Here is a 23999-nt window from a genome sequence, read left to right as displayed (position 1 = left end):
AAACATGTCTGATTACATGACAGGTATGAAATGACTAGACACAGTGTCGTGCCTTAGAAACAGAGAAACATAGAAAATAGGTGCAGGAGTAGGCCATTTGGCCCTTCTAGCCTGCACCGCCATTCAATGAGTTCATGGCTGAACATGCAACTTCAGTACCCCATTCCTGCTTTCTCACCATACCCCTTGATCCCCCTAGTAGTAAGGACTACATCTATCTCCTTTTTGAATATATTTAGTGAATTGGCCTCAACAACTTTATGTGGTAGAGAATTCCACAGGTTCACCACTCTCTGGGTGAAGAAGTTTCTCCTCATCTCGGTCCTAAATGGCTTACCCCTTATCCTCAGACTGTGTCCCCTGGTTCTGGATTTCCCCAACATTGGGAACATTCTTCCTGCATCTAACCTGTCTGACACCGTCAGAATTTTAAACGTTTCTATGAGATCCCCTCTCATTCTTCTGAACTCCAGTGAATACAAGCCCAGTTGATCCAATCTTTCTTGATATGTCAGTCCCGCCAACCCGGGAATCAGTCTGGTGAACCTTTGCTGCACTCCCTCAATAGCAAGAATGTCCTTCCTCAAGTTAGGAGACCAAAACCGTACACAATACTCCAGGTGTGGCCTCACCAAGGTCCTGTACAACTGTAGCTTCTGGATTTCATCCACTCCGATTCCCCCCATGTCTCTCTCCCAACCACCCCCACCCTCTCGGCCGCACGCTGCTCCTCTCGATACTGTGGAGGATGCGTTCGGAGGCTCGGGACTGCTCAAAGCTCAATGGATCGGAGGCTCAGTTGACACAGTGGAGGCAAAGTGGTGTTTGGGGCTGGTTCCAGTTCCGGGCGTGGGGGGGGGGGGGAGGGGGGAGGCGGGGGGGGGCGAAGGGAGGACACATGCGCAGAAAATTGTTAGTGGAAATTGCGCTAAGGGGGAGGAGTCGGAGGACGCATGCGCAGAAGTGAGTTAGGACAAATAGTCACTCCGTTAAAGTAGTGAAATGTCCCAAGGCGCTTCATAGGAGTATTATGAGATTAAAAATTTAACACCGAGCCGCAAAAGTAGAAATTAGCGCAGGTGACCAAAAGCTTGTCAAAGAGGTAGGTTTTACGGAACCTCTTGAAAGAGGAAAGAGAGGTAGAGAGGTTTAGGGAGGGAGTCCCGGAGCTTGAGGCCCAGGCAACAGAAGGCACGGCCACCGATGGTGGAGCGACTATAATCAGAGATGCTCAAGAGGGCAGAATTAGAGAAGTGCAGACATCTCGCGGAGTTATGGGGCTGCAGGAGGGGCGAGGGCCATGGCGGGGATTTGAAAACAAGAATGAGAATTTTGAAATCGAGGTGTTGCTTAACCGGGAGCCAATGTAGGTCAGCGAGCACAGGGGGTGATGGGTGAGCGGGAATCGGTGTGAGTGGGAATCGGTGTGAGTTAGGACGAGTTTTGGATCACCTCTACTTTACGTAGGGTGGAATGTGGGAGGCCAGCCAGGAGTACGTTGGAGTAGTCAAGTGTAGAGGTAACAAAGGCACAGATGAGGGCTTCAGCAGCGGATGAGCTGAGGCAGGGGGCGGAGACGGGCGATGTTATGGAGATGGAAATAGGCGGTCTTAGTTATGCTGCGGGAATGTGGTCGAAAGCTCATTTCAGGGTCAAATATGACACCAAGTTGCGAACAATCTGGTTCAGCCTCAGTCAGGAGTTGGGGAGAGGAATGGAGTCAGTGGCTGGGGAACAGAGTTTGTGGCGGGGACCAAAAACAATGGCTTTGGTCTTCCCAATATTTAATTGGAGAAAATTTCTGCTCATCCAGAACTGGATGTGGGACAAGCAGTCTGACAATTTAGAGACCGAGGAGGAGTCGAGAGAAGTGGTGGTGAGGTAGAGCTGGGCGTACATGTGGAAACTGACTCCGTGATGTCACAAGGCCCTCTCAGCATTTGCCCTTCGTGACTTTCAGCCAGCCTCTCATTTTCTCGTGGCTTGCACAATCGCTTGAATAGAAATCGGTCCCCGCTGTCGCAGTGGCCCATTTCCTTAATGCCTTGCACAAATATAGAACTGAGAGGATCCTGCCAGGAAATGGTCCTCTCGTCACACTCACACACTCACACACTCACACACTCACACGCCGAGATTCTGTCAGGTGTTGCATTGGATTCGCGCAGCTGTGATTACTGTTGTTATTGCTGCACACAAGCGACGTCGGCTGCAGCTTTCAAACACTCATTTCAGATTGTGGTCACGAATGGAAACAAATTAAATAGAACGTTCTTCGTCTACACATTGTAAGAAATCATAAATTGGAAGAAATCACTCGAGACCAAAAAGTCTCCTCAGACTGGCTAGATGCTTAGAATTTGCTTCTGTTTTTGATTCCCTGCGGATGTTATAACATTTAATGATTCATTCCATGGTGCAATAGCTAATTGAACAGCGTGAACATAAATAACGGGCGTCTGGCAGCCAAAAATGGCCTGTCAAACTCCACCCTTGGGAGGATAACAGGACAGATGGGCCTTTAGAAAGTATAAACAGGGAAAGACATGTGGAGAGGAAGGTTACACCCAAGAGTTGAGACAAAGAACTCAACATATCCTAGGTTAAATAGTCTTGTCCATAACCTACACCAGGCCCACCCCTAAAAATAAAATAAAATAAAGACCGATAGGGCATTTCAGGGCAGACGGTGCAGAGAAGAACTGTTCGTGTCACCAGCCGTCTGTCTGATCGGGACTAGTACCAACTACTTGTCATGGTCGTATGTCTATCCTGATTGTGTGTTCTGTTTGACTATATTTGAACTACTGCTTCCTTAATAAAATGTCTTATAACTCCTAAGACCCTTTGGGTATGTGTGTGACCCATGATGCTAATCTTACACCGTTTATGTTTAAAGTGGCACCATTGTTGCCAAGTCTAAAAGCAGATCATGGTCGAGTGGGGGAGCGGAGAGGTAAAGGGCAGGACATGATCTGGTGGGGGCAGGCAGGGGTGGGAGCACACCAGAGTTTAGCTTTGCTGGTCAAAACTCAATTGAAACCCTGAATAATCCACATTGAGCAAGTAACCCGATCATGAAAGAAAGGCTTGCATTTATATAACGCCTTTCACAACCACCGGACATCTCAAAGCGCTTTACAGCCAATGAAGCACTATTGGAGTGCAGTCACTGTTGCAATGTCAAACACGGCAGCCAACTTGCACACAGCAAGCTCCCACAAACAGCAATGTGATAACGACCAGCTAATCTGTTTTTGTGATGTTGGTTGAGGGACAAATATTGGCCTCAGGACACCGGGGAGAACTCCCCTGCTCTTCTTTGAAATAGTGCCATGGGATCTTTCATATCCACCTGAGAGGGCAGACGGGGCCTCGGTTTAACATCTCATCCAAAAGACGGCACCTCCGACAGTGTGGCGCTCCCTCAGTACTGCACTGGGAGTGTCAGCCTGGATTTTTGTGCTCAAGTCTCTGGAGTGTGACTTGAACCCACAACCTCCTGCCACCATGAAGTAATAGGGAAGAAGGTTCCTTGTATTATTTGGAAGAAGAAAAAATAGCAGACTGCTTAGAAATTTCCAGATAGCAGTCAAAAGCTGGAATGTCCGAGAGTTGGGTCAGATAGTCACCCCACAAGTCAATCCAGCTGCATCTCTCCCCCCCTCCGAGCAGCAGTTCCAGAGAGCCTTGGGTTGAGATTGGAGAGGCCAAGGGACCTACCTGCTCTCTTAGCCAGTGAGCAGCACAGGGAGGATGTAAAAGGGAAAATCCCCCTTTCATTATTAGAATTAGAGAGCACAGGAGAGCTCATCATGCCAGCTTTGTGCAAGAGCGATCCATTTAGTCCCACTCCCCACTGCTCCAGAAATCCCATCCCACCCCACCCTCCAAGCCTATATCTAGTTCCCTTTTGAAAGTCACTATTGAATCTGCTCCCACCGCCCTTTCAGGCAGCGCGTTCCCCGATCACAACAACTCGCTGCATTATAAACAAATTCTCATCTCCCCTGTCATGTTATATGAAGGTTACAAACTATAACCCTTATGTAACACTGTACACTGCTGAGAAATGCACACCTTGCCCACAGGGGGTGAACTTGTGGGAGACACTCCTCACCTGGTCATCCAGGTATATAAAAAAAGGGGAGGTCCCACACAGGGTCATCACTTCTTGGTCCTGTAAATAAAAGGTACAGGTCACAGAGTGTCTTTGTCTCCGTATGTGCCTAGTGTTGATTTACTGTAGTGTGTAAGGACACAACATCCCCCTCTGGTTCTTTTGCCAAATTACTTCCAATCAGATGCCTCCGGTTGCTACACCCTCCCCAGCTACTCTGGTCGGAACCCCCTCATGATTTTGAGCACTTTTATTGAATCATCCTAAAGAGCTTTGCTGCTCCAAGGAGAATAATCACAGCCTCTCTACCTAGCTGAAGTCTGTCATCCCTGGTAAATCTCCTCCGCACCCTCCCCCAGGACTTGACATCCATCCTACAGTGTAGAGCCCAGCAGCAGTAACTCCATTAAACCACTTTCACACTCTTATGCTGCACTATAGCTTTCTCGATCACAAGTTAGGATGATTAAGTCTCACTTCCAGAGTCTCCAAATTAGTATCGATGAGCGCTATTGAATTTTAAAATGTCTTGGCGTGCCCCAGGTTAGGATAGAAACAACTTTGATGCACTGTTATTGAACCAGATGTATTGCATGCTACAGAATCAACGGCAATAGAAGAAAAATGAAGATGGATTGGGGAAGGAAAGGGAATGCCAGAGAAGGAGGAGCAAGGAGAGAGAAAAGAAAAACAAGACTTTCATTTATATAGCACCTTTCACAACCACTGGATGTCTCAAAGCGCTTTACAGCCAATGAAGTACTTAGAGTATAGTCACTGGGAAACAGCAGCCAATTTGAGCACAGCAAGTTCCCACAAACAGCAATGTAATAATGACCATGTTACATATGCAGACTATAGATATACTCTGTGTAGTCACCATATAGTTGCATAAGATGGAGGCTTGTTACCTGATGTATGATCAATAAGGTTTACACTGTATATACACTATGCTGGTACCACTAGAGGGTGCAACTGGTGGAGACTGGGGTTTCTTGCCCCTGTGGCAGAGGCTGTCCACTAGAGGGCACTGCAGGGGGAGACCCAAGGGTCACCTGCATAGGTGTGCAGGGCCTAGTATAAAAGGCTGCCCAGCATGCTTGTGCCTCACTCGAGTTACAATAAATGGGACTAATCACTACAGTTTGAGTACAATACAATGACTCCATGAGTCATTCATAACAGACATTAGACATAACAGACAAGATCATCTGTTTTTAGTGATGTTGGTTGAGGGATAAATATTGGCCTCAGGACACCAGGGAGAACACCCCTGCTCTTCTGCCAAATAGTGGTCATGGGATCTGCTACGTCCACTGGAGAGCAGACGGGGCCTCGGTTTAATGTCTCATTTGAAAGACAGAACCTCCGACAGTGCGGTGCTCCCTCAGCGCTGCCCCAGGTGTGTCAGCCTAGACTTGTGTTCAAGTAGGTCTATGAACGTTTGGAATAACTCCACAAGACTGTAGATCTTAAGCTCAAACTGTTGTGACCTGGGTCTCTAATGTAACCAGAGAGTGAGGAGGTAGCATGGTAGACTTCCTTTTATACCCGATTGCCCAGAGTGTGCAGGTGACCCTTGGGTCTCCCACAGGTGCACCCCCTGGTGGCAAGTATTACACATGAACATTACCAAACACTTGACTCAGGAGACTGCTACCCACCTGAGCCATGGCCAACACCTAAAAGATTACTTCTAAAAAGGTAAATTTAGCAGAAACCATTATTCCATGTGTTGCTCACTTGGAGTCAACTGTTGGATAGAGCCAGAACCAAACAGTGGAGTTCTGGGCTGAGGGTAGGGACAGAGTCTAGTGTTTTTCTGCAGGGATGAGCCAAAATGGTCTGTCATCAATCTAATGCATCTTCCAAATTTGGCAGAACATAGGATGACAGCCATCTTGGATTTAGAAATGGAGCTCACTTCTGGGCAAAAAACCAAGCACCAGCTGCTTGAGGGTGGAATGAGAAACTATCAATGATTTGAGAGGAGAAATTGGATGGGAACTTGAGAAATAAACTTGCAGGGCTACAGCAAGGGAACGAAACTGACTGGATTGCTCTAGGGAGCCGACTTGGACTGGATGGGCCGAATGGCCTCCTCCTGTACCATAATGACAGACGATCAGCAACATGTCAGAACTGTTAAATTGCAAGATACAGGCCCCAGAGCTCACAGCCAAATGCTGAGAGAGTGAGAATCTGCCACGTAAACCCAAGATCCCTCCTTGTGTATTGGAATGTCCTGTATGGACGCCCAGGAGGACAAGACTGGGATTTATTGCACTTAGTGGATAATTACAATTTTCATGTAGATACGAAAGAAATGGGATTCAAAGACCCTGAATCGCCAACTTTCATTATTTACAGCTTACCATGGGGGTGTGAGTTAGCGGTGAAGATAACTCTCCCATTTGCACAGTGATGGTGAGATCATTGCTGGCTCCTTGCCAGTCTTGCTGACATCTGACCAAAGCTCACTTGGAGAGACAGAGACAAGCAGAAGAATCATTCAACCCAACTTAGCACTATCCATGCAGCACAAAATACCCACATCCCCAAAACAGCATCCAACTGAGAAGGAATCTAGAAAAAATATATTTTAAGTTTTCACATCCGCTACCCTACCCAGAGGAAGATGTCACCAAGTGTCAACTGTGACTCAGTGGGCAGCGCACACTCCTCTGGTCAAAAGGTTGTGGATTAAAGTTCCAGTCCAGGAACTGGGGCAGTACTGAGTGAGGGGCAGCACTGTCAGATGAGACATTAAACCAAGACTACATCTGCTCTCAGGTGGATATAAAAAGATCCCAGGGCACCAATTTGAAAAATAGAAAGTTATTCCTGGTGCCAATATTTATTACTCAATCAACATCACAGATTACCTGGTCATTATCCATTGCTGTTTGAGAGAGCTTGCTGTGCACAAATTGGCTGCTGTGTTTCCCACATTACAACAGTAACTACACTCAAAAGTAGTTCATTGGCTGTAAAGTGCATTGGGATGTCCGGTGGCCATAAGAATGAAAGCCTTTTGTTATGTATGCAATAAAAGGTTCATTGAGTAATGTTTAACTAAGCAAGGTACAACCTTGCTTCTGCTTTATTTAGGCCCAAAGTGTCTGGCCTTTTATACCAGAGCAGTGCCATGTGTGCACTGCTCAATGGCCTCCAGCAATGGCACCATCTGGTGGCTACTAATAGCATGTACATTTATGACATATTTTATCCATGCAGCACAAAATGCCTACATCCACAGCACACCAACCAAATGACTAGAAGGAATCTAAAAAAAAAAAGGGTTTGTACATCTGCTACCCTACCTGGAAGATAACACCACCAGTTGATTGCTCTGCAGTACTTAAAGAATGGACTAAAATGTCTTCAGCTATCATAGGAAATTCTCTGGAAGGGCTGTTCCTGCATTGAGCAAGTGACCCGATCACAAAATAAAATTAAACAGATGAATGTATGATTTTTTTTTTTTTTTTTTTATTGATCAAAGAATGCAAAAGAACCCCAGGTAGCTGGTGCAGATGAAATCTCAAAGATGCATACAATTGCTGCGAGAGCGAGAGCGGTTTTGGTTGAATGGAGCTTATCCAACACATCCATCCATGAACCAGTGTTAATGGACTCAAAAGGCCAGGACTAGTTTCAAGCAGGAGAATATTGAACTGTCAAACTGCCTAGTGCTCAACACCAGTCATGGCTCCTGCATTATATACAGTGGAATGCAGTGAAATCCCTGAACACAGCAAAAGTGACTCAGTAAACAAGAATCACAATTATGCAACTCGAAAAAGAAAAGCACAAGTGAATTATGCACAATCTTTAGATTACCTCAAAAGCAACAGGAGACCACAAGCAAATGGACATGGTCCATTTTTGGGGGGGGGGGGGGGGGGTGGTTCAGTCACCTTATCTAGTCAAGTTGAAAAACATTTAAACCCATTTAAATGGTGAACAAGGCCAATATGCCAATACTAGGTGGGAGTGTACAATAGCACGAGAATAAGCAGGCCAACAAGTTTGTTCATGCAAGTTAGTTTGTGCAAGTGGAAACCCTTTGACTAGCAAACCACAGGATTAGTCTGCCTCAAGGTGGGCAGGTTTTAAGACACTCTTGGCAAACATTGCTCAGATCAGAGGACCGAGTCAGGGATCAGTTGCAGGAACAATGATGCTGCATCCTACACCAGTCCTTTGGGGAACACCTACCCACAAAAAGGTGCTGATGGCAACAGCCAAGTTCGAAGCACGTTCATGTAGGTCATGGGGTCCTCATCACTCCTTCCCCCATCAAGCCCAAGGTACAAGTCTCCAAATGCCCCCTAGGGAGCGGAATTGGCTGTATTTACCAGAGACATGGTCATTGACCAAATCTTGGTTCCTAGGGCCATACAAATGGGATGTAGAGGTTGATGAAGAAAGCTTGTGCTTTTGGCATTTCCTGCTTCTATGTGTAATTGGCAGTTGAAAGTAGTTCAGGAATTCAGTTTAGCAGAGCAAGAATTGGAATGCTAAAGTGAAAAAAAATCAAAATGTTCCTTGTTGGAAGTCTTGAGTCAGCTAATAAAATATTGGCATCACAGGGTCAAGACTGGCATCAGAGGGTCAAGACACCCACAGCTCGAGGTAGCAGCACACCATATTGGAACCAGGTGGCGATTAGACAGGTGGTGATGAACAGGTCATACAATGTTAATTTTTCCATAGGGAAGCTGGGTGGTAGTTAGTGGTCTAGAGTTAAACTCAGTCCAAAAGGGAGTGAGGATTGACTCTGGTTTACCCACATTAGAACACAAGTTAGAAAGAAAATGGGAGATCCTAGTAGGACTAATGGAGGGTCATTCAGGTCAAGGATGACCAGCCCAGGGTAAAATGGCCTAGACACAAGGCAGCCCAAGAGTGGTGTACAGATGGATGCCCATAGGATGGAGGGATGCTCCAAACCATTGGTAAACCTATTCTCCTAGGTAGAGACAACATGGAAAGGGGGAGGGAATGCAGATTTCTACACCAAGCCCCAGGAGATAGCCCAATGGCCAGTTTAGAAAATAATGGCCCAGTTAAAATGAGTCAGCAGTTTTGCAAAGTTCCTGATATAAAAAATTCCCCAGCACAATTCAGACTTCTAAATATGGCCCCATGTTGTACCCACTCCTTACTCTCTTTCCCCCCCCCCAAAAAAAAAAGTCATCCTTCTACTTGAAATGGAAGGAGATCCTGCAGCAATCCGTTTTGTCACCAGTGAAGTGATCAATAATCAAATTTCAGGGATTTCACCCGAACATCCCCTTGCACAGAGAGGTAGGTCATTGTATCCATACAAGAGCGATTGGGGAACTCCAGAACAGAGTCATCAGTCAACTTAATCTCAAACACGCCTTCATGGAATGTAATGCAAATCTGGAGAGACAAAAATGGGAGACAACAGGTCAGAAGGGGAAAGGATTATAGAATTTACAGCACAAACAGGCTGACTGGTCAACACTCCAATAATAAACAGGAAATGCTTGAAATCTCAGCAAGTCTGTCCTTGGCCTCCTACACTGTTCCAATGAAACTCAAGAACAGCTTCTCATCTTTTGTTTTAGGCACCTGACAGCCTTCTGGGTTCAACACAATTCAACAATTTCAGTGTAACCTCAGCCCATAACATTTTTAACATACAACCCCTCTTTCCCATGACAGTTGGCAATTATTCCTCCATTCACACCCAATCAAAAAACTCATCTTTTGTAACTTGTGCCATTACCATTGCATTTTGGCCAGTCATCCCTCTGGTCTCAAATCTCTGCCTGCCACCCTATCAGACCTTCCCATTTGTTCTTTCTTTCCCTCCCCCTGCCTTAAGAATCTGTTACATCTCAAACTTTTCCAATTGTGACAAAGGGTCGCCGACCTGAAACGTTAACTTCCTCTCCACAGACGCTGCCCGACATGCTGAGATCTCCTGCATTGTGTGTTTATTTCAGATTCTAGCAGCTGCAGGTCTTTGTATTAGTCTACACCTCACACTTTTGACATCCTTTCTCCCACATGTACTTAATACAAAATCGACACTATTTGCCTCAACCCCTCCCTGTGGCAGCGAGTTCCACATTCTCACCACACTCTGGGTAAAGAAGTTTCTCCTGAATTCCCCATTGGATTTATTGGTGATATTTAGGCTACTCTGGCAGTTCTGGGAAATCATGCTTGACTAATCTTCTGGAATTTTGTGAGGATGTAATTAGCAGAGTGGACAAGGGAAAACCAGTGGATGTGATGTATTTGGACATTCAAAAGGCTTTTGACAAGAGATTGGTGTGCAAAATCAAAGCCCATGGGAGTAATGTACTGACATGGATAGAGAAGTGGTTGGCAGACAGGAAGCAGCAAGTCGTGATAAACACATCCTTTTCAGAATGGCAGGCAACGACTAGTGGAGTGCTGCAGGGCTCAGTGCTGGGACCCCAGCTCTTCACAATATACATTAATGATTTAGAAGAAATTGTGTGTGATATCTCCAAGTTTGCAGATGACACTAAACTGGGTGGTGGTGTGAGCTGAGAGGAGGATGCTAAGAGGCTGCAGGGTGACTTGGACAGGTTAGGTGAATAGGCCAAAGCATGGCAGATGCAGTATAATGTAGATAAATGTGAGGTTATCCACTTGGGGCAAAAACACAGGCAGATTATCTGAATGGTGGCAGATTAGGAAAAGGGGAGGTGCAAAAAGACCTGGGTGTCATGGTTCATCAGTCATTGAAAGTTGGCATGCAGGTACAGCAGGTGGTGAAGGCAGCAAATGGTATGTTGGCCTTCATAGCTGGGGATTTGAGTATAGGAGCAGGGAGGTCTTATTGTAGTTGTACAGGGCCTTGGTGAGGCCTCACCTGGAATATTGTGTTCAGTTTTGGTCTCCTAATCTGAGGAAGGACATTCTTGCTATTGAGAGAGTGCAGCAAAGGTTCACCAGACTGATTCCCGGAATGGCTGGACAGATATGTGGAGACTGGATCAACTGGGCCTTTATACACTGGAGTTTAGAAGGATGAGGGGATTTCAAGATTCTGACAGGACAGGATAGATGCAGGTAGAATGTTCCCAATGTTGGGGGAAGTCCAGAACCAGGGGGACACAATCTTAGGATAAGGGGTAGGCCATTTAGGACTGAGGAGAAACTTCTTCACTCAGATAGTTGTTAACCTGTGGAATTCTCTACCGCAGAGAGTTGTTGAGGCCAGTTCATTAGATATATTAAAGAGGGAGTTAGATATGGCCCTTACAGCTAAAGGGATCAAGGGGCTATGGAGAGAAAGCAGGAAAGGGGTACTGAGGGAATGATCAGCCATGATCTTATTGAATGGCGGTGCAAGCTCAAAGGGCCGAATAGCCTACTCCTGCATCTATTTTCTATGTTTAAGTTTCTCCTGAATTCCCCATTGGATCTATTTGTGACTATTTTTAGGCTACTCCAGTAGTTCTGTACCTATACATTAAGCAAAAAGCATTTGCAAAATGGTACAGGAAGGGAGGTGACATGGAGCACATTTGTAGTGCTACACACAGTTTTAACAGTATTTGCTCATTTGAAGTTTTAAGGCTTCCAATTCTTAGAATAGTTTATTCAAGATCACGCATCAACTTTTCTTTGTGACACTAATGCTGGGTAGAAGCAAAGTCCTGCTACCGACACTGATCACCTACAAGTTAACATTGCATTTATATTAAAAAAAAAAGAGTGCCTTCAATGCAGTGTCAGCTGTGGCTTAGTGGGCATCACTGTCGCCTGAGGTCAGAAGATCATGGGTTAAAGTCCTCACTCCAGGGATTAGAGCACAAAAATCTAGGCCAACACTCCCAGTGCAGTGCAGAGGTGCAGTCTTTTGAATGAGACCTTAAACCAAGGCCGTGTCTGCTCAGGTGGATGTAAAGGAACCCATGGCACCATTGTGAAGAGCAGGGGAGTTATCCCCGTGTCCCAAGAGCATAACTGCTCAACCATTGGTGGCTGTGTCTTCAGCTCCCTAAACCCCTCTCCTCCTTCACGATGCTCCTTAAAACCTACCTCTGACCAAACTTTTGGTCACCTGCTGTAATTATTTCTTATGCCTTGGTGTCTATTGTTTTGACTTAAAACACTCCTGTGAAGCACCTTGGGATGTTTCATTATGTTAAAGGCACTATATAAATGCAAGTTGTTATAATAAGAGTGGGTGGGTGGTGGGGTTGGCAGGAAGGAAAGGCACACAAGTAATGGCAATAAGGTGGTGAAAGATCATAGAAAAGGTGAATGAGAACAAGACAAGGAAAGTAGAAGAGTTTTAGGCATTTTTTTTTTTTTTTAAATATACCATTCAAGGACAAGATAGCTTGGTTACTAAAAGTAAATAAGGGTATGAGGGTAGGGACTAGGTAGATAGAGATGGCATAGACATGCTCCAAATGGCTTCTAAGCACCAAGGGCTGGGATTCTCTGTCTGCAGTGGTTCAAGGCGGCTCTCCACCTCGAGGGCAATAAATGCTGGCACAGCCAGCAACACCCACATTCTGTGAAGCAATTTTTTTTTTTTTTTTTTAAATCCTTTAAGTTTCTCTAGATGTCACTAGCCACTCCAGCACAAAGTGCTCGACAACCCCTTCACATCTGGATCCTTTGCAGAATTCCAGATTTATTACAGCTGGTTGACCGGGGGCGGGGCAGGAGTTACCATGCAGAAGCAGAGCTTCCCGGTGAAAATACTGGCCAACCTTGCTTCAGTCAGAGTTTCATTCCATGGTTGAATTGGGCAAAACCCAAAGTTAGTCCCAACACACGTCGGTCTGTAGTGCTGCTGCACACAGAGGGTCAGTGTTGCTGCAGAGTGTCAGTGTTGCTGCAGAGTGTCAGATATCCCATGTACAGCATCCACTGACAGAGACCAACACAGGCCCAGCTTCCAATGTGAAGTCCAGACTGCAAGTCAAATGATGGAATAGACTGCCACCTGGTGCACCACCCATGGCATTAACAGAATTAGATTCTTTATGTATAAAAAAGACTTCCTTATTTTAAATAGGAGGACTGGACACCAAGCACCTTATATGGTCAACAGTTCCCCAGCTCAATGAGCAGTGTCTCCACCTTATCGAAGCAATTCCTGCTCCACAACCCCTCACACACAGCATCTTGAATATTGTAAAGCACTTCAGCATAGCACGTTAAAAACTGAGCCACAGATACTAGGACAGGTGACCAAAAGCTTGGTCAAAGAGGGAGGTTAAGAAAAAGGCTTTTATATAGCGCCTTTCACAACCACTGGACATCAGTGCTTTTTGGAGTGTAGTCACAGTTGTAATGAGGGAAACGTGGCAGCCAATTTGTGCACAGCAAGCTTCCACACACAGCAATGTGATGATAACTGGATAACCTGTTTTTAATGTTATGTTGATTGAGCGATAAATATTGGCGCCAGGACACTGGGGATAACTCCCCTGCTCCTCTTTGAAATAGTGTCCATGGGATCTTTTTCATTCATCAGAGGGCAGACGGGGCCTCAGTTTAACGTCTCATCCGAAAAGTGCATCTCCGACAGTGCGGCACTCCCCCAGTACTGCCCCTCCGGCAGTGCAATGCTCCCTCAGCACTGCACAGGAATGTCAGCCTAGAGTTTGTGCTCAAGTCCCTGGAACGGGACTTGAACCCGCAACCTTCTGACTGAGGCGAGAGTGCTGCCCACTGAGCCACAGCTGACACTGGAAGACATGTTACCACAACCCTGGAAGCACATTTACATCACAGCCTCCATCCTCACCTTAACGAACTCGCCCTGCTCGAATGGGAATGCCTCCTCCCGCTGCTCAGTGCACCACTCACCAGCTTCTTTACTGTTACAGACAATCACTCGACCACTATCAAACCTAGGGTTAAAGTGCAACGCCAACTCAGAGTGCTCCTGTCCCAGGTTAATCGAAAACCTGCAGCAAAAACAAATAATTAACTTAGTTACATGGCGACTGGAGAAGCTGGGGCTGTTCTCCTTGGAGCAGAGAAGGTTGAGAGGAGATTTGATCGAGGTGTTCAAAATCATGAGGGGTCTGGAGAGAGTAGATTGAGAGAAACTGTTCCCATTAGTGAAAGGGTTGAGAACCAGAGGACACAGATTTAAGGCGATTGGCAGAAGAAACAAAAACACCACGAGGAAAAACTTTTAAAAATGCAGCAAGTGGTTAGGATCTGGAATGTGTTGCCAGAGGCAGACTCAATTGTGGCTTTCAAAAGGGAACTGGATAAGTGTCTGAAGGAGAGAAATTTGCAGGGCTACAGGGAAAGGAAAGTGGAGTGGGACTGGCTGAGGTGCTCTTGCAGAGCACTGGCACAGGCTTGACTGGCCTCCTTCTGTGCTGTAACCATTCGGTGAAAATAGTATGAGCTCAATATGCCACCTTCCTGCAAGTAACCCACGAGAAGATATTGCCAGTGGGACTTTCAAATAATTTTCATAATGTGGGCCTTCATGACATTTATTCTCAATCAGGCCAACATTCAAGCACTGACCACACTACCAGCTCTGTTGGGTGGGCCACATGTGTCAAGCATGCAGGCAAATGCTCCCAAAGCATGTGCTCTACTCAGAACTCCTACATGGTGAGCAAGCCCCAGGTGGGCAGAGGAAATGTTGCAGGGACACCCTCAAAGCCTCCAATAAAGTGCAACATCCCCACTGACACCTGGGAGTCCCTGGCCAAAGACCGCCCTAAGTGGAGGAAGTGCATCCGGGAGGGCGCTGAGCACCTCGAGTCTCGTCGCCGAGAGCATGCAGAAACCAAGTGCAGGCAGCGGAAGGAGCGTGTGGCAAACCTGTCCCACCCTCCCCTTCCCTCAACCACTGTCTGTCCCACCTGAGAGACTAATTCCTGTATTGGACTGTTCAGTCACCCGAGAACACACTTAGAGTGGAAGCAAGTCTTCGATTTTGAGGGACTACCTACGATGATGCTGCCCATCCCCAACAGACCAGGAGCAGTTGTGACAACGGAATGATTTGTTAGACCACTTGAGGGCAGTCAGGAGTGAACCATGCTGGTGTGGGACTGGAGTCACTTGTAGCTAACCACCAACCAGCAGATTTCCTTCTCTAAAAACAAAAGTAGACATCACTAGACATGAACCAGTTGGGTTTTTAAAACCACAATCTAAGTTTCATGGTCACTGGTACCAGCTTTTTATTTCCCCAAAAGACAATTTAGAAAACAAATTCTCAAACAGTGGAACTTGAACTCATGACAGCCATGACCCAGTGGGTAGCACACTTGCCTCAGTCAGAATGGTCATGGGTTCAACTCCCACTCCAGGGGCTGGAGATTGAAAAAACCTAGGCTGACCCACTAGTGCAGTGCTGAGGGAGCACCATACTGTTGGAGGTGCAGTCTTTCAGATGAGACATTAAACCAAGGGCAGACGGGACCGACAGAATGCCCCACAGCACTATTTTGAAGAGCAGGAGTTATCCCAGTGTCCTGGGGCCAATATCTATCCTCAGTCAACATTTAAAAAAAACCAGATTATCTGGTCATCACATTGCTGTGGGTGGGAGCTTGCTGTGTGCAAATTGGCTGCTGCCTTTCCTACATTGCAATAGTGACTACACTCCCAACTTCATTGGCTGTAGAGCACTTGAGACAACCAGTGGTCGAGAGAGGCACTATAGAAATGCCAGTCTCTTGGGTCTACTAGCCCAGTAACATACGGTGTCTGGCAGTGCCAAAATGTTCACCTGACCCATCAGGATAGTAACAGCCAGAGGGCAGATAAAAATAAAAAAGTAATCCTTTGCTCAACCACAGGGGATTACTGAAGTTGTAACAGCAACAACATTGTACTGCATTGATTTGGGAAGGCCCGAGGTAGTGAAATGTGCGAGGCAAATACAAGTGTCTCTATGCCGCAGAATGAGATTTAAAAACATCACTGGTCACTGATCCACACTGCATGCATTGTCATGATAGGATGACTTAATTACCATCCCTACACCACTGATAGAGAATTCAAACAGGCTGCATTTAGACAAGTTGAGAAAACACAGACTCCAATGACTACGTGCAGTTCAGCATGTTGCATTAAGTCATCAATCAACTTGACATTTTAGGACCTTGGGTAGCAAGCCAATTAAAAAGGTTAAAAGACTATTAATTGAGCCAATAAGGTCAAAGGTGGCAAGTTCTTTTCTGTAAATTGATCCAGGTATAAGTACAGCCATTTTGACCATGTGGTCCCAGAAGGACAAAGACCTGGCTTAAAGCCAAGAACTTGTTACTGCTGTCTGCCAAAAATAAAGCAGTTAAAACTACAATCGGAGTTCGTATTTCATTGGAAATTAAGAGATTTAACAATTTTGGCGTCACGAACAGGATCGCTGAGGAAAGAAACTGAATTTTGGACATCGGACCTACATATGGAGGTAAGGACACCTCTTTTTAAAAAGAAGTCCTTGGTCAAAAGTCTAAATTCGCCTCTCCTACGCGATTCCGAAAGCCTCCGGTTTGCGAACCCTCCGGTTGGTAGTCGGCTCGAGGTCCCATAGACGTCTAACTTCGGCGGTGTGTTAGTTAATTAATCACCGACCTATTGATCGGCTAGAAAGCCTACGACTTGAGACCCCAGTAAATAAATCAGTATTATGGCAGCAGGAGATAAGAGCAAAGAATTGTCTACAACTGTTAAAGGTGGGCAGGCACCACATGAAGTTTCGCTAGATTTAATTCTCGAACAGTTGAAAGAATACATAGAGCAACAATTCAACTTATCTAAAACCTGTATTAAGATCGAACAAAAGTACAGAACCTCCAAAGGACAATGGTCCTTGGACGAGATTAAAAGGGTCTGGGGGAAAACGACCCGTATGAAAAATAAAGAGTGAACTAGATGGTCCCTAGCAGTTATGGGCCAGATTCGAAAGCAGAATGAAATTATAATGCGTTCCCAACATGATCGAGAACTGACCAGTACAAAGGATCAATTGCAAGCAGTTTGTGCGCAGCTGCGACAGAAAAAGCTTGAACTTGAAAAGCTGGAAGCGGAAGTTAAAGATCTTAAAGGTGAAATTAAAGAATGGAAAAAATCATTAGGTCAAGAGACAGTAATAGGAAAAGGAAAATGTATTGATCAATTCCCAGGGTACCCATGTTTGGATAAATTAAAAGCATAAGCCCGAAGACACGACCGAGGAATAGATACGAATTCTGAATCCTCCGACAATACAGGGTCGGAGGATGATGAAGAATTAGGGGTGCGCTTTGCCCCGTTTAAAAAAAGACGAGTTGTAGTCAAATCAGAAGAGACTGCAGATGAGGGCGGAACCAAAAAAAACAAAGAAAAGGGTGTACGAAAAATACTTAGTTCATGCTCCGGCAGACCCAGAGAAAATTGATAAATGGTCCAAGGAATTGCCCAATCCAAAGAAAGGGGGAGTAAAAACGTGGGACCAATTAAGAAATATATATCAACTTCATCCCTGGGACGGAGTGCAAATTTTGACCATAATGGTGCCAAAAACACAGGGAAGAAAATTGCACGACAAGGTAGAAGAAGCTTTTGGGCAGGATGAGCAAGAATTAGACGCAGGATGGGAGGCGATTAAACACTGGCTGCAAGCCTTCAGTCCAGCTAAGACAGACTGGGGAAAAATTGCAGCCTGCCAACAGAAAGGAACAGAGGAGGTCCTGGAGTATGATGAGCGGTTTAGATGCACGTGGCTAGAACATTCGGGTATGAATAATACAGATGGGGAAATGGATGAACAAGTATTTGGACCCCTGAAAGCAGCTTTTGTGGTAGGTCTAAAGCCAGAACTGTCCAAAATGCTTAAGGTAGTGTTACCGGACTGGGAAGGTAGAGGAACTACCTTTGCAGCATTGGTGGATCGATGTAACCAATTAGATCGGGATATGGGAGCTAAAGTCCGTGCTGTACAGGCTATGGGATGGAAATCCCAGGATTCTGATAGTTATTAGGAAAATTACCTGGAAAATGTCATTATTGTGGGAAAGGTGGTCACTAGGCCAAGACGTGCAGGGCAAAACAGCAAGGTCGTGGCTGGGGAAGAGGACGCAGCCAGGGATACAATTCAGCCAACAAGCCAGGCTTGTCACAAGCTAACGACCTCATAGAAGCCAAACACAAAGCCTTTTTCAAACTTGGGAAGGCCTCTTGCTATTCTTTTGTGAGGGTGATGGCTTCTTTAGAGGCACATTTCCCCTTTAAAATATCATTCAATGGCTGAGCAAGTTGTGTGAAGGAGTCAATCCAATTTCTGTTAAAGTTACACAATCCCAAAAAAGACCTTAGTTCCTGAATAGTGGTTTTTTTTTTTAGCAGCCCGAATGGCTGCAGTTCTATCCTGGGTAAGTTCTCTCTCCTTGTGAAATCTTTTGTCCCAGGTATACAACCTCTTCTTCTTGGGATATTTGTGCTTTGTCAATGCTGGCTTTGTCCTTTCAGCCAAAGGTGATCCAGCAAAGCTTGTAAATCTTGTTCATGCTGGTCTTCCGTGTTTGAAGCTAGCAGGATATCATCTACATATTGGATGACAGGGGAGGTAATTCTCACAAATGGCTTTGTAAAGCCATGTGGAATACCGTAGGGCTGTTGTAGAAACCCTGCGGTAACCGGGTCCAAGTATACTGTTGTCCTTGGACCGTGAAAGCAAACCACTATCGAATCTCCGGCAGTATTTTGAAGAGCCGGGGGGGGGGGGGGGGCGCGATCCCTGGTGCCAATATTTATCCCTCAAATCATAACAGATTATCTGGTCATCATTACATTGCTATTTGTGGGAGCTTGCTGAACACAAATTGCCTGCTGCGTTTCCCACATTACAATATAGTGACTACAGCCAATGAAATACTTTTTGGAGAGTAAAGCACTTTGGAAAGTTCAGTGGTCATGAAAGGCGCTATAGAAATGCAAGCCTTTCTTTCAGGTATCTCCTCAAATGGTATCTGGTGTGAACTTGGACAGAAAGTCTTGACAGCTCTTTAACTGCCGCAGAATCATAGCCAAGTGGAAATACCAGGAGGGCAGCACTGATGGCAATCCAGTAACTCCTGAGCAGGCACTCAATTTCTGCTCTTTAGACAAAGGTGCTGAGGCCAACTGGGTTGTCTGGTCTATGCAGCGCACTTTCCAGCCTAACCCAAGGAAACAACTTGCATTTATATAGCCCCTTGAATGTAGGAATGCATCCAAAAAGCACTATATAATGCAGAAGCACAAGACAAAAAAAATTACACTGAGCCAAAGGAGGATATATTTGGACAGGTGACCAAAAGCTTAGTCAAAAGGCAAGTTTTAAGAAACATCTTAAAGGACTGGAAGGGGCTAGGGACAACAGTTTAGAGAGGGATTTCCAGAACTCAAGACCCAGATACCAATGGTGGGTTGAAGGAAGTGAAGAGGGAGCACAAGAGTCCAGAGTTGAATGAATGCAGACTTGAGGGCTGTAGGGTGAAAGGGGTTTACAGAGATCAGGGAAGGAAGGCCATTGAGAGAAAGCAGAACACGAGAACACATTTAAAAGGTCATTGAATTAAATCTTGCCTCTCTGCTTCTGGGTCAATAAACACTTTGATTTTGACAGTGTCACCAACTTTCATGTCAACACCAAACAATTCCAGGACCTATTGACAGGAAAACAAAGCCATTGAGTCAGTAGAGTGCCAATGCATCAAATGTTATATTAGCAGTTTAACTACAACTCTGGAGGGGCAGGGAAGCATTCACACCCTGGGCCCTCAACCTCTTATTTACTGAATAATGAATAGACCAGCTTGTGTTGACTAATCACAGCGATTGGCAATTCTGCACACTTGAGAATTGGCACCAAGTGAATTTAAAAATGAGGCATCCAAGCACCTCTAAAGGCTACAAGGAGAAAGTCTTCTCTACCAGATTTATCCAACCCCAGCTTACCTAGTCTAGCAGTTTACACAAGAGATTCAGCTCCTTAAGCTTAAAATTAAAAAAAAAAAAAGTGTATTTTTCACCTGCAGAAATTTTTTTACAAAGTATCACAGAAAATCTTTCAATTTACACAGAAATGGAGGAGATTCTCCCTCGATAGCTAGTCTCAAACTTCGATAAAGTTAAGCTACGCAAGAGTAGGCTTTAAACTCAGAAGTCACGAAGTTCTGAATTCCCACGCTGGCTCAATGTGAAGATACTAGTTTAGAGCCATCGGTTCTTAGAGCTTATCATTGAATGATTAAATACGAGGCTATTCAGCCCATCATGCCTGCTCTTTGGTAGATCGATCCAGTTAGTCCCCTCCCCACCCTTTACCCATTGCCCCACAAATTAATTATCTATCCAATTCTCTTTTGATGAGACATTAAACAGAGGCCTCATCTGCCCTCAGGCAGACACAAGAGATCCCATAGTACTATTTCGAAGAGGAGCTATCCTCTGTTCTGGGTCCAATATTTATCCCTCAATCAACATCAAACGTTATTTGGTCACATTGCTGTTTGTGGCAGCTTGCTGGGCACAAATTGGCTGCCACATTTCATCAACTTCAAAAAGTAATTCATCAGCTGTAAAGCACTTTGGGACATCCGGTGGTCGTGAAAGGTGCTATATAGATGCAAGTCTCATTAGGGTAGCCAATGTAACCCCACTTTTTAAAAAAAAAAGGAAGGAGAGAAAAAACAGGGAATTATAGACCAGTCAGCCTGACCTCAGTAGTGGGTAAAATGATGGAATCAATTAATGATATCATAGCAGCACATTTGGAAAGAGGTGACATGATAGGTCCAAGTCAGCATGGATTTGAGAAAGGGAAATCATGCTTGACAAATCTTCTGGAATTTTGTGAGGATGTTTCCAGTAGAGTGGACAAGGGAGAACCAGTTGATGTGGTATATTTGGACTTTCAGAAGGCTTTTGACAAAGTCCCACACAAGAGATTAATGTGCAAAGTTAAAGCACATGGGATTGGGGGGGGTAGTGTGCTGACATGGATTGAGAACTGGTTGTCAGACAGGAAGCAAAGAGTAGGAGTAAATGGGTACTTTTCAGAATGGCAGGCAGTGACTAGTGGGGTACCGCAAGGTTCTGTGCTGGGGCCCCAGCTGTTTACATTGTACATTAATGATTTAGACGAGGGGATTAAATGTAGTATTTCCAAATTTGCAGATGACACTAAGTTGGGTGGCAGTGTGAGCTGCGAGGAGGATGCTATGAGGCTGCAGAGTGACTTGGATAGGTTAGGCGAGTGGGCAAATGCATGGCAGATGAAGTATAATGTGGATAAATGTGAGGTTATCCACTTTGGTGGTTAAAAACAGAGACACTATTATCTGAATGGTGACAGATTAGGAAAAGGGGAGGTGCAACAAGACCTGGGTGTCATGGTACATCAGTCATTGAAGGTTGGCATGCAGGTACAGCAGGCAGTTAAGAAAGCAAATGGCATGTTGGCCTTCATAGCGAGGGGATTGGAGTACAGGGGCAGGGAGGTGTTGCTACAGTTGTACAGGACCTTGAGACCACACCTGGAGTATTGTGTACAGTTTTGGTCTCCTAACTTGAAGGACATTCTTGCTATTGAGGGAGTGCAGCAAAGGTTCACCAGACTGATTCCCAGGATGGCAGGACTGACCTATCAAGAAAGACTGGATCAACTGAGCTTGTATTCACTGGAATTCAGATGAATGAGAGGGGACCTCAAACATTTAAAATTCTGATGGGTGCAGACAGGTTAGATGCAGGAAGAATGTTCCCAATGTTGGGAAAGTCCAGAACCAGGGGTCACAGTCTAAGGATAAGGGGTAAGCCATTTAGGACCGAGATGAGGAGAAACTTCTTCACCCAGAGTGGTGAACCTGTGGAATTCTCTACCACAGAAAGTTGTTGAGGCCAATTCACTAAATATATTCAAAAAGGAGTTAGATGAAGTCCTTACTACTCGGGGATCAAGGGGTATGGCAGGAAAGCAGGAATGGGGTACTGAAGTTGCATGTTCAGCCATGATCATATTGAATGGCAGTGCAGGCTAGAAGGGCCGAATGGCCTACTCCTGCACCTATTTTCTATTCCTTTTGAAAGTCACCATTGAATCTGCATCCACCACCCTTCCAGACAGCATGTTCTAGGTAACAACCCACTGCGTGTAAAAAAAAAAAAAATGTTCACATCTCCCCTTCTAGCAAAAGAACCAATCACTTAATTTATGTCCTCTGGTTACCAACCCTTCTCTGCCACTGGAAGCTGAAAACCAGGCATGATTAACACATCCATCAAATCTCAACCATCTCCACTCAAAAGGGGAACACTCTTTCTTCAGAGTCAGCCCACCCTAGGACCAATCTAGTCCACCTACAAGCACATGGCTTTAGTCTCCACATGTTGAAGGGAACTTCTACCACCAACATGGACCAAAGTCATAGAGTTCAGGAGGAATTAGCCTAGGACCTCTAGCGCACACTGGGCTAATTCTGTCTATCAAGAATGTGATTTGTAGAGTAAAAATGGGGCAATGTAACCAGTTTGAGAAGAAAGCCCCAAGAAAATCCCTTTAACACAATGGGGAACCAACAGCCCACTTGATACAATCTCATCCACAGCTTGCAATGTGCAGAGAGGATTAAAAAAAAGTCAGATCTAGTTTACTTAGTTCCTATTTGTTATCAGGCATGTGTTGCAACTAAACAGCATACAGAAAACCCAAACCACAATCTCATCCCCTCCCAGCTTTGGAACGAGCTGACAATATCAAACTGAATAATCTCAGAACAATGGTTTTCAAACTGCATTAGATGCAGAAATAGAGACACCGCCCCTGCCCCCCACCACCCCCCCTCCCCAAGGCCCCAGAAATACAGACACCTCCCCTGCCCACCCACCCCCCCCCCTCCCCAAAAATACAGACACCTCCCCTGCCCACCCACCCACCCCCCTCCCCAAGGCCCCAGAAATACAGACACCTCCCCTGCCCCCCACCCACCCCCCTCCCCAAGGCCCCAGAAATACAGACACCTCCCCAAGGCCCCAGAAATACAGACACCTCCCCTGCCCCCCACCCACCCCCCTCCCCAAGGCCCCAGAAATACAGACACCTCCCCTCCCCAAGGCCCCAGAAATACAGACACCTCCCCCAACAGGCCAGTGTCAACTACCCAAAGAAAAAGCTGTACCACTACTGCACAAGGTTCTTGGGAAATTATAGCAAATTAAACATTATCACAATTGGAGATGCTATGCTTAACTTTAAACAAAGTATGCCAGGCCCCAGAACATCTCATCCAACACTCACTGGTATTCATGGACCCCAATCTAGGAGATGTTCTCAACAAAAAGCCAACTGAAATTGCAGCTTTACTCTGTCCAGTAGATGATACCTGGAGCACCACACTAGCTGTAGGAACCAAGCAGGGTTAACCAACCACTTCACTCCCCCTCCCCTCCATCTCATCCACTGTTTTGTCCCACTACCCACTACAGCTCGCCATTAAATTTCTCTCAAACATCCTCAGGCCTATCGACAACAATTGTTGAATAGTGACTGACATTGCTGGCTTTGGATGGGTGACTAGTTACAGATACAAAAAAAAAGTCAGCAAAGTTACCAGCTGAAGATTAAAGACCCTGAAACACACAGTTCCAGTTCCAGTTCCTCCCATCCCCCCCAAAAATCAGCCAGTATTAAATCACTTTGAGACAATTCAAGCCACATTCCAGTTTATAGCAAACCCAGTGACAGTTCAATACTCACAGGCTTCATTATTCTGTTGTGGTTTGACTTGTTCCCTCTCTCAGTTTACAGTTAAAATCTGCTTCCTAACAGAGCATGTGAAATAGCCTTATATCAGCACCACAGTCATCAGCCTGCACATGACCGACACTTACAGTGATC

The 23999-nt window shown here is 45.5% G+C and overlaps 1 protein-coding gene across 1 annotated transcript; it reads right to left on the bottom strand.

The window, feature by feature from the left end:
- Positions 1–7610: 7610 nt before the first annotated feature.
- On the bottom strand, positions 7611–23972 carry LOC139230543 (galectin-2-like). Its single transcript, XM_070862378.1, has 4 exons — positions 23859–23972; positions 19688–19767; positions 13905–14067; positions 7611–9532 (listed from the first exon to the last, which is right to left on the bottom strand). The coding sequence occupies exons 1-4, from the start codon at positions 23865–23867 to the stop codon at positions 9383–9385; spliced, it is 402 nt and encodes a 133-aa protein (XP_070718479.1). The 5' UTR covers positions 23868–23972; the 3' UTR covers positions 7611–9382.
- Between the last annotated feature and the right edge of the window lie 27 nt (positions 23973–23999).

This window comes from Pristiophorus japonicus, chromosome 19 (genome assembly GCF_044704955.1).
Source record: "Pristiophorus japonicus isolate sPriJap1 chromosome 19, sPriJap1.hap1, whole genome shotgun sequence".
NCBI lineage: Eukaryota > Metazoa > Chordata > Chondrichthyes > Pristiophoridae > Pristiophorus > Pristiophorus japonicus.
The sequence above is the reverse complement of the archived record's forward strand: the minus strand, read 5'-3'. Positions and strand labels throughout refer to the sequence as shown.